This window comes from Theropithecus gelada, chromosome 4 (assembly GCF_003255815.1).
Source record: "Theropithecus gelada isolate Dixy chromosome 4, Tgel_1.0, whole genome shotgun sequence".
Taxonomy (NCBI): domain Eukaryota; kingdom Metazoa; phylum Chordata; class Mammalia; order Primates; family Cercopithecidae; genus Theropithecus; species Theropithecus gelada.
The window spans coordinates 120,758,450-120,769,375 of record NC_037671.1 but is presented as its reverse complement, the minus strand read 5'-3'; the positions used below and the strand labels follow the sequence as shown (position 1 = coordinate 120,769,375).

The following is a 10,926-nucleotide window of genomic DNA, read 5'->3' as shown; positions in this document are numbered from 1 at the left end:
CCCTGAGATAACTTTGCTATGAAATATCTCACTCTTATTATTATTTTCGCATTGCTCTAGTATATCGACTTTGGAAACAAAAGACATCATTCTATTTATAGCATTCTACATTTAGTAGTGGTATTTTCATTTATAAAATACAGTTATTTTCATTCACTGAAAATGTCAAATCCTAGAAAATGTAGCATTTCTACATGTGATGTTAACATCATTCTGAACAGTTGTTGGCCAAGGATTCATTTGATGAATCTAATTTTTCTGAAATAGATGATTCTGACGATCAAGTCAAGTCTGATGTTACTTCTGTTTAGAAATAACACCAGCCAAGAACAGTTTTTATATTTTATTTTCACATTGGAAAATCAGTCAGTTTTGCTGCAGCCTCAAAGAGCATGTTTATATAAAATTAAATGAGTGCTGGCCATGAGCTGCATTTTAAAAATTCTAAACAGGAAAAGGGTTAATACTACCTAATTGGCATTCCTGAATTTTAGAGGGGACACATCCAAACCACAGGGGTGAAATGCCATTTGGTAAATTCTAGCTCATTTACCAAATAACTCAAAAAGTTGCTAGTTTTGAGTAGGGTCCAGATCAGGAGAAGGCTCTGCAACAGGTCTGGGGTGCTGTGCAAGCTGCTCTGCCACTTGGGCCATATGACCTAGCAGCTCCAAGTGTACTTGAGGTGTCAGTGGCAGATAGGGATAATGTTTGCAGCCTTTGGCAGGCTTCCATAGGTGATTTGCAACAGAGGCCTTTAGGATTTTGGAGCACTGCCCTGCCGTCATCCACAAATAACTACTTTCTTTTTGAGAGACAGCTCTTGGTCTGCCACTGAGTCTTATTAGAAGCTGAAAGCTTGACCATAGGCCACCAAGTTACCATGTGACCCAAGATCCCTATTATGAACTGGATGTTATCTGATCCACCAAGACATAAAGTTGGGCATGCACAGCAGCACTTCATCATCAGTGTAAGTGGTATATACATGATCAAACCCAGGCAGGTCCTGAAGGCACAAGTAAGGTCCATGAAGAAGTGGCTGGCACAAATGTCCGTGGTTTCTGCTGTTGCTACAATGGCTCCTCTTCTCAGCCTGTAGCTGTAACCTCATGGGAAGTTTGCTATGATCAGTTGATGGGAAGAGAAGACTCAGGCCTGGTTAATAGATAGTTCTGAACAATATGTGGGTACTACTGACAGTAGACAGCTAGCTGCAGCTCTACAACCCCTTTCTAAGATGTCTCTGAAAGTCCAGAGGTGAAGGAGTATCTTTTTAGAGGGGTAAACTTTGGGCACTGCCCCTGGTCGTGCACCTTGTGTGGAAGGAGAAAGGGACAGATGTGTGATTATATATCAATTCATGGGCTGTAGTCAGCGGCTTGGCTGGATGGTCAAGGACTTGGAAGAAACATGGTGAAAAACCAGTGACAAAAGAAATATGATGAAGAGGTATGTGGATAGGCATTTTTAAATGGGCAAAGGACATAAAGATATTTGTGTCCCATGTGAATACTCACCAAAGGATGACCTCAGTAGAGAATTGTAAAAAACAAGTAGATAGGATGACCCAGTCTTTAGATGCCAATCAGTCTTTTTCCCCAGTCATCCTGTAATCGTCCAACAGATTCATGAACAAAGTGGTCATGGTGGCAGGAATGGAAGTTAGCATAGGATCAGTAACATACACTTCCACTCACAAAGGCCAGCCTGGTCATGGCTACTGCTGGTGCCCAATCTGCCAGCCCTGGAGGCCAACACTGAGCCACTGATACGGCGTTGTTCCCTGGGGTGATTAGCCAAGCACATTGTGGCATGGCAGGTTGATTACATTAGACCTAATAGACACTTACTAAAGGTATGCATTTGTCTTCTTTGCATGCAATATTCTGTTAAAACTATCATCTGTGGACTTATAGAATGCTTATATAGATATATCCTATTAGTTATATTTATTTATATTAGTGTATACACACACACACACTAAGGGGAGTTTATTAAGTATTAACTTACACTATCACAAGGTCCCACAATAGGCTGTCTGCAAGCTTGAGAAGCAAGGAGAGCCAGTCTGAGTCTCCCAGCTGAAGAACTTGGAGTCCGATGTTTGAGGGCAGGAAGCATCCAGTATGGGAGAAAGATATAGGCTGGGAGGCTAGGCCAGTCTCACTCTTTTCACATTATTCTGCCTGCTTTATATTTGCTGGCAGCTGATTAGATTGTGCCCACCAGATTAAGGATGGGTTTGCCTTCCCCAGCCCACTGACTCAAATATTAATCTCTTTTGGCAACACCCTCATAGACATACCCAGGATTAATACTTTCAATCCTTCAATCCAATCAAGTTGACACTTAGTATTAACCATCACAAGTCCACCCCTTGTCAACGTGAACCCATACACATCTCCTGAGATCATACATAATATTCAAAAAAAGTCATACTTACACCTAACATAATACAACTATCCTTTGTACAACCGGAAACATACCAATCCCCAACCCAAATACTGTTACATAAAGTTAACAATACTTAAATGCTGATATGAAATCAATAAATCTTATGTCATATGATAAAGGAAAAGGAAATAAAACAAGATATTTTCTTAATACAAGTGTATACAGGCACAAACATGTTTTTAACAAAAGAAGGAGGAAATCCTCATGGTAGCTACAGTCCTCGTTTCTGCAGCTGGTCATGTGGTCATAGCTGGTATTGATGACTACCTTCTTCTACTACTCATTCTGTATTCCCTTTGCCTTCAGTAAGCACCTCAGCAGATCATGGTTTTTTTATCCTGGTGGGGCGACCCAAACTTTCATTCCTGAGGGGTCTGGGCCACTTGTAGTCCTGCCTGAATTGGTCTACTCTAGTTTCCCATTGACCTTAATTACAGGGCATGGTAATACTAAAAGATGCCCTAATGGATCTCCTGTATCCCATGCATACCTTTCTTACCTCTGTTGTGGAGTAGTAGACTGATTTCATCTTGATAGTCTGGGTCAGTCACCCCAGCCAACACTGTAACTTAGCCTGTTAACTTAAAGGTAGGAGGAACCCAAAGTGTCCAGGTGGCAATCTTAACTTCCAGTTTAAATCATTCTTGTGTCTCCTGGTGGCACTGTTTCCCCTTTGAAACTAACATCTCTAGACCAGCAGAATGTAATGTCACAGGAACAGGAAGCAAAAACTTTGCTAGTGGATCACTAAGGGTGATGGTGAGTGGTGCCACTTCCACTCTTATCCATGGTCATGGTATCTCACACAGCATTGCTTCTGACCAAGAAACTCAACTCATAGAGAAAGGAGTGCAGCAATGAGCTCATGCTCATTGAATTAACTTATCTTATCGTGTTCTCCATCATCTTGAGGCAAATGTCTTGATAAAATGGTGAAATGGCCTTTTACAGTACCAACTAGATGATAACACTTTGCAAGACTGGAGCAATGTTCTCCAGCAGACCACAATTGCTCCAAATCAACACCAGGAATATGGTACTCTTTCTTCCATAGCCAGGATTCATGGATCCAGGAATCAAGGGGTGAAGATAGGTGTGGCACTATCCACCATTACCCCTAGTGACACACTAGCAAAATTTTTGCTTCCTATTCCCACAACTTCAAGCTCCCCTGTCCTGGGTGTTTTAGTTCCAGAGGGATAAATGTTTCTACCAGGAGACATAACAATTCCATTGAGCTAGAAGTTAAGACTGCTATCTGCCCACTTTGGGCTCTTCATGCCTGAGTCAGCAGGCTAAAAGAAGAGTAACAGTGTTGGCTGGGGTGACTGATCTGGACTATTGAGGAGAAATTGGACTGTTATTCTACCATGGGGGTAAAGAAGAGTATGTCTGGAATACAAGGTATCCCTAAGGCTGTCTCTTAGTACTACCATATCCTGTGATTAAGGTCAATAGGAGTTCATTCATGATTTGGCTCTCTGTTTGTCTGTTACTGGTGTATAACAATGCTTGTGACTTTTGCACATTAGTTTTGTATCCTGAGATTTTGCTGAAGTTTCTTATCAGCTTAAGGAGATTTTGGGCTGAGACAATGGGGTTTTCTAAATATACAATCATGTCATCTGCAAACAGGGACAATTTGACTTCTTCTTTTCCTAACTGAATACCCTTGATTTCTTTCTCTTGCCTGATTGCCCTAGCCAGAACTTCCAACACTATGTCGAATAGGAGTGGTGAGAGAGGGCATCCCTGTCTTGTGCCAGTTTTCAAAGGGAATTTTTCCAGTTTTTGCCCATTCAGTATGATATTGGCTGTGGGTTTGTCATAAATAGCTCTTATGATTTTGAGATATGTTCCATCAATACCGAATTTATTGAGCGTTTTTAGCATGAAGGGCTGTTGAATTTTGTCAAAGGCCTTTTCTGCATCTACTGAGATAATCATGTGGTTTTCATCTTTGGTTCTGTTTATATGCTGGATTACGTTTTTTGATTTGCGTATGTTGAACCAGCCTTGCATCCCAGGGATGAAGCCCACTTGATCATGGTGGATAAGCTTTTTGATGTGCTGCTGGATCCGGTTTGCCAGTATTTTATTGAGGATTTTTGCATCGATGTTCATCAGGGATATTAGTCTAAAATTCTCTTTTTTTGTTGTGTCTCTGCCAGGCTTTGGTATCAGGATGATGTTGGCCTCATAAAATGAGTTAGGGAGGATTCCCTCTTTTTCTATTGATTGGAATAGTTTCAGAAGGAATGGTACCAGCTCCTCCTTGTATCTCTGGTAGAATTCAGCTGTGAATCCATCTGGTCCTGGACTTTTTTTGGTTGGTAGGCTATTAATTATTGTCTCAATTTCAGAGCCTGTTATTGGTCTATTCAGGGATTCAGCTTCTTCCTGGTTTAGTCTTGGGAGAGTATAAGCGTCCAGGAAATTATCCATTTCTTCTTGATTTTCTAGTTTATTTGCGTAGAGGTGTTTATAGTATTCTCTGATGGTAGTTTGTATTTCTGTGGGGTCGGTGGTGATATCCCCTTTATCAGGCAACCTACAGAATGGGAGAAAATTTTTGCAATCTACTCACCTGACAAAGGGATAATATCCAGAACCTACAAAGAACTCAAACAAATTTACAAGAAAAAACCAAACAACTCCATCAAAAAGTGGGCAAATGATATGAACAGACATTTCTCAAAAGAGGACATTCATACAGCCAACAGACACATGAAAAAATGCTCATCATCACTGGCCATCAGAGAAATGCAAATCAAAACCACAATGAGATACCATCTCACACCAGTTAGAATGGCAATCATTAAAAAGTCAGGAAACAATAGGTATTGGAGAGGATGTGGAGAAATAAGAACACTTTTACACTGTTGGTGGGATTGTAAACTAGTTCAACCATTATGGAAAACAGTATGGCGATTACTCAAGGATCTAGAACTAGAAGTACCATATGACCCAGCCATCCCATTACTGGGTATATGCCCAAAGGATTATAAATCATGCTGCTATAAAGACACATGCACATGTATGTTTATTGTGGTGCTATTCACAATAGCAAAGACTTGGAATCAACCCAAATGTCCATCAGTGACAGACTGGATTAAGAAAATGTGGCACATATACACCATGGAATACTATGCATCCATAAAAAAGGATGAGTTTGTGTCCTCTGTAGGGACATGGATGCAGCTGGAAACCATCATTCTCAGCAAACTATCGCAAGAACAGAAAACCAAACAACGCATGTTCTCACTCATAGGTGGGAACTGAACAATGAGATCACTTGGACTCGGGAAGGGGAACATCACACACCAGGGCCTATCATGGGGAGGGGGGAGGGGGGAGGGATTGCATTGGGAGTTATACCTGATGTAAATGATGAGTTGATGGGTGCTGACGAGTTGATGGCTGCAGCACACCAACATGGCACAAGTAGACATATGTAACAAACCTGCACGTTATGCACATGTACCCTAGAACTTAAAGTATAATTAAAAAAAACAAAAAAAGTCAATGGGAAATTATCATAACCCAATCCAGGCAGGGCTGCAAATTGCTGAGACCCTACAAGAATAGAGGTTTGGGTTACTCCATCAGGTAAAGAACAATAACCAGCTAAGGTGCTTACTGCAGGCAAAGGGAATACACAACAGGTAGTAGAACAAGGTAGTTATAAATACCAGTTACAACCATGTGGCCAGTTACAGAAACAAGGGCTGTACAATCCCTATTTTGTTAAGAATAGGTTTTTGTGTGTATACACATATATGAAGCAAATATCTTTGTTTTCATTGCTTATCCTTTGTTATGTAACATTATATGTATTGAGCTTGTATTAGTATGAGTACTGTTAATTTTACATTATAGAATTTTAGTTATTGGATATCAGAAAAGGAGTAAACATCATGCAAGAACTTTACCTCCTCTTCTGGGGAAAGGATTCATGAGTTTTTGGTTATGCACAAGATAGCTGTATTGTTATTTAGAGATTAAGTATGATAAAGAGATGTGTATGGCTGCTAAGTTGACAAGGGACGAACTTGTAATGGTTGATTTTGGATGTCAACTTGACTGGATTAAGGGATATCCAGGTAGGTGGTATAGCATTACATATCTTCAGTGCTTCAGTAGGCATTAAGCCCATCCCTCTTCTGCTGAAAGGAAAACAAACTCAGGTGTTTTAACATTTGATTAGAATGATTGGACTGCCCTATGTATGTGTTGAGGGTGTATGTATGAGGGTGTTTCCAGTGGAGATTGGCATTTCGGTCATTGAACTGAGTAGGGATAATCTGCCATCAATGTGAGTAGGCACCATCTGATCAGCTGGGGTCTTGGATAAAACAAAAACATGGAGGAAGGGGGAATTCTTGCTCTCTCTCTCTCTTCTGGAGCTTGGGCACCCTTTATCTTCTGCCCTTGGACATCAGATCTCCCAGTTCTCTGGCTTTGGGACTCCTGGACTCATACCAGCAGTCCCGTAGGCTCTCAGGCCTTAAGCCTCATACTGAGAGTTACACCATCATCTTCCCTTCTTTGGTTGTGAAGTCTTCAAACATGATCCAGGCTACTGGACATCCTGGTCCTCCAGGCTGCTGGATCTCCTGGCTCTCCCGCTTGCAGATGGCCTATCATGCGACTTTTCAACTTCCACAATTGAGTAAGTCAATTTCTGTAGATAGATAGATAGATAGATAGATAGATAGATAGATAGATAGATATCTCTTATCAGTTCTGTCGTTCTGGAGAACCCAGACTAAAACACTAGCTTTACAGTTTGGAAAAAAGAGGCAAAAGATAGTTCTGATTTTGAATTGGCTCTAGTTTTTAACATTCAGGTAGATTAAGTGAAAATTTTCTCAACATTTATGGTAGACTTAAATAGGTATGATTCTTCTTATTCCTATACACATACTCATTTCCACTATGACTTTGCTGTTCCTTCCATCAAAGGGTATAGAGCCTATTTCTCCACCCCCTGAATCTGGGTTTGGCCACGTGACTGCTTTGGAAAATGGGACATTAATAAATGTGACGAGCAGTGGCTTGGAAAGGGGTTGAACATAGAGGCTTACACTCTTGCTGTTCTTGTTATTCCCTGCAAATAAGCCTGGGCTAGCCTGATGGATGATGAGAGACACATGGTGTAATCATCCCCATAAACCTGGCCAACAGCCTGCCAACTGCCAGATGTGTAAAGTGGTCTTAGATCATCTAACCTCCAGCCGACCCATCAGCTGACCATGGACGTGAGCCAATTAGGAAGACATCAGCCAAGTCAGGCCAACCAGAAATGCTAAGCCAACCAATCATGAGCTAATTATACTGTTGCTTAAACAACAAACTTTTAGGATTTCATGTTATGCAGCAAAAGCTAACTGACACAACACTAAATTATTCAATCATTTTTCATTATCAGATTAACAAACCTCTATTGAATGCCTTCTGTATCAGTCCGTTTTCATGCTGCTGATAAAGACATACCCGAGGCTGAGAAGAAAAATAGGTTTAATGGACTTACAGTTCCACGTGTCTGGGGAAGCCTCACAATCATGACAGAAGGCAAGGAGGGCAAGTCATAACTTACATGGATGGCAACAGGAAAAGAGAGAATTTGTGTGGGGAAAACTCCCATTTTTAAAAGCACCAGATCTCATGAAACATATTCACTATCACGAGAACAGCATGGGAGAGACCCACCCTCATGATTCAATTACCTCCCACTGGGTCCCTCCCATAACATGTAGGAATTGTGGGAGTTAAAATTCAAGATGAGATTTGAGTGAGGACACAGCCAATCCATATCATTCCACTCCTGGTCCCTCCCAAATCTCATGTCCTCATATTTCAAAACCAATCATGCCTTCCCAGCCATCCCACAAAGTCTCAACTCATTTCAGCATTAACTCAAAAGGCCAAAGTCCAAAGCCTCATCTGAGACAAGGCAAGTCTCTTCCACCTATGAGCCAGTAAAATCAAAAGCAAGTTAATCACTTTCTAGCTGAAATGGGGGTACAGACATTGGATAAATACACCCATTGCAAATGGGAGAAACTGGCCAAAACAAAGGGCTACAGGCCCCATGCAAGTCCAAAATCAGTGGAGCAGTCAAATCTTAAAGTTCCAAAATGATCTCCTTTGACTCCATGTCTCACATCCAGGTCATGCCAATGCACGAACTGGATTCCCATGGTCTTGGGCAGCTCCACCCATGTGGCTTTGCAGGATATAGTCCCGCTCCTGGCTGCTTTCGTGGGCTGGCATTGTCTATGGCTTTTCCAGGTGCACAGTGCAAGCTGTCAGTGGATCCACCATTCTGGGGTCTGGAGGACAGTGACCCTCTTCTCACAGCTCCACTAAGCAGTGCTTCAGTAGGGACTCTGGGTGGGGGCTCTGATCCCACATTTCCCTTTTGCACTACCTGGCAGAGATTCTCCATGGGGCCCCTGTCCCTGCCGCAAACTTCTGCCTGGCATATCCAGGCGTTTCTGCCTCTGAAATCTAGGCAGAGGTTCCAAACCTCAATTCTCAACTTCTGTGCACCTGCAGGTCAACACCATGTGGAAGCTGCCAAGCCCTGGGGCTTGCACCCTCTGAACCAATGGCGCAAATTGTGCCTTGGCCCCTTTTAGCCATGGCTGGAGTGGCTGGGACGCAGGGCACCAAGTCTTTAGGCTGCACAGAGCAAGGGGGCCCTGGGCCCAGCCCCTGAAACCATTTTTTTCCTTCTAGGCCTCCAGCCCTGTGATGGGAGGGGCTGCTGTGAAGACCTCCAACATGTCCTGGGGACATTTTCCCATTGTTTTGGGGATTAATATTCAGCTCCTCATTACTTATCCGAATTTTTGCAGCCAGCTTGAATTTCTCTACAGAAAATGGGATTTTATTTTCTATTACATTATCAGGCTGCACATTTTCCAAACTTTTATGCTCTGCTTCCCTTACAAAACTAAATGCCTTTAACAGCACCCAAGTCACTTCTTGAATGCTTTGCTGCTTAGAAATTTCTTCCACCAGATACCCTAAATCATCTCTTACAAGTTCAAAGTTCCACAAATCTTTAGGCCAGGGGCAAAATGCCACCAGTCTCTTTGCTAAAACATAACAAGAGCCATTTTTCCTCCAGTTCCCAATAAGTTCCTCATCTCCATCTGAGACCACCTCAGCCTGGATTTCATTGTCCATATCATTATCAGCATTTTGGTCAAAGCCATTCTTCAAGTTTCTAGGATGTTCCAAACTTTCCCATATTTTCCTGTCTTCTGAGCCCTCCAAACAGTTCCAACTTCTGCCTGTTACCCATTTCCAAAGTCACTTAACACATTTTTGGGTATCTTTTCAGCAGCGTCTCACTCTACTGATACCAATTTACTGTATTAGTCCATTTTCATGCTATTGATAAAGATATATCTGAGACTGGGAAGAAAAATAGGCTTGATGGAGTTACAGTTCCACGTTGCTGGGGAAGCCTCACAATCATGGTGGAAGGCAAGGAGGAGCAAGTCACGTCTTACATGGATGGCAGCAGGCAAAGAGAGGAGCCCATGCAGGGAAACCCTGTTTTTAAAACCATCAGATCTCATGAGACTTAATCACTATCATGAGAACAGCATGGCAAAGACCTGCCCCCATGATTCAATTACCTCCCAGCAGGTCCCTCTCATAACATGTGGGAATTGTGGAGTTACAATTCAAGACAAGATTTGGTGGGAACACAGCCAAACCATATCACTGTATGTTTGTAAGACCCTCAGCTAGGAACAGGGATGCAAAGCTACATAAGATATGGTTTCTACCTAGATGGCCCCATAATTATAGTATATAGATACCAGCAAATAGGTAATGGCAGTGCAGTATGATTATACTGTAAAATGGTATGATTTTAAAACAAAAGAAATCCAAACTGGGAACATAGATAAAAGATGATTATCCACTGGAGATGATCTAGGTAAAAAGCAGATGAGATCAGAATTGGATCTTCACCAATGAACAAGAAAGTTAGGGGAGAACATTCTAGGCAAAAGAAGTAGTGTATGTAAAGCCTCACAGACATTGAAGGATATGAAGTGTTTGGGAAATAGTTAGTAATACAATGCAGCAGAAATGTAGAGTGTAAAGTGATGGAATAAGAGAAGGTAGATGATTAAGGAAAGTCAAGTCAAATAACCTATTTGGTGAGAAGTCCTATTGTAGAAGTAGCAAACTATTAAGAAGAAATTAGTAAGGTAAAAAAATCATAACAAATGTGTTAGTGTATGAATTATCACAACTATTACCTTCTCATTTTCTTTGATTTTGGACTCTTGCAGTGTGTAAGTAAAGCCACTGTACTGCTACTTGTCTATGTTTATCACCTTATCAACCTCATTCTGTTAAGTTCTTTAATTATACTTATTGTTGTTCAACTTGAAGCATACACAACCTTTCACATATATACCCCCAACTATATGAGAGGCA

General features: G+C 41.6%; 1 protein-coding gene across 1 annotated transcript; it reads right to left on the bottom strand.

Annotated features, from left to right (window-relative positions):
• Nucleotides 1-7,280: 7,280 nt before the first annotated feature.
• Nucleotides 7,281-9,967, bottom strand: LOC112622078. Its single transcript, XM_025381339.1, has one exon. It carries the CDS (start codon nucleotides 9,652-9,654, stop codon nucleotides 8,998-9,000), a length of 657 nt encoding a protein of 218 aa, XP_025237124.1. The 5' UTR covers nucleotides 9,655-9,967; the 3' UTR covers nucleotides 7,281-8,997.
• Nucleotides 9,968-10,926: the final 959 nt, after the last annotated feature.

Bases quoted from the DNA above. Each gene is read 5' to 3' on its own strand.
- LOC112622078 (XM_025381339.1), bottom strand. From the start codon at position 9,654: ATGGACAATGAAATCCAGGCTGAGGTGGTCTCAGATGGAGATGAGGAA.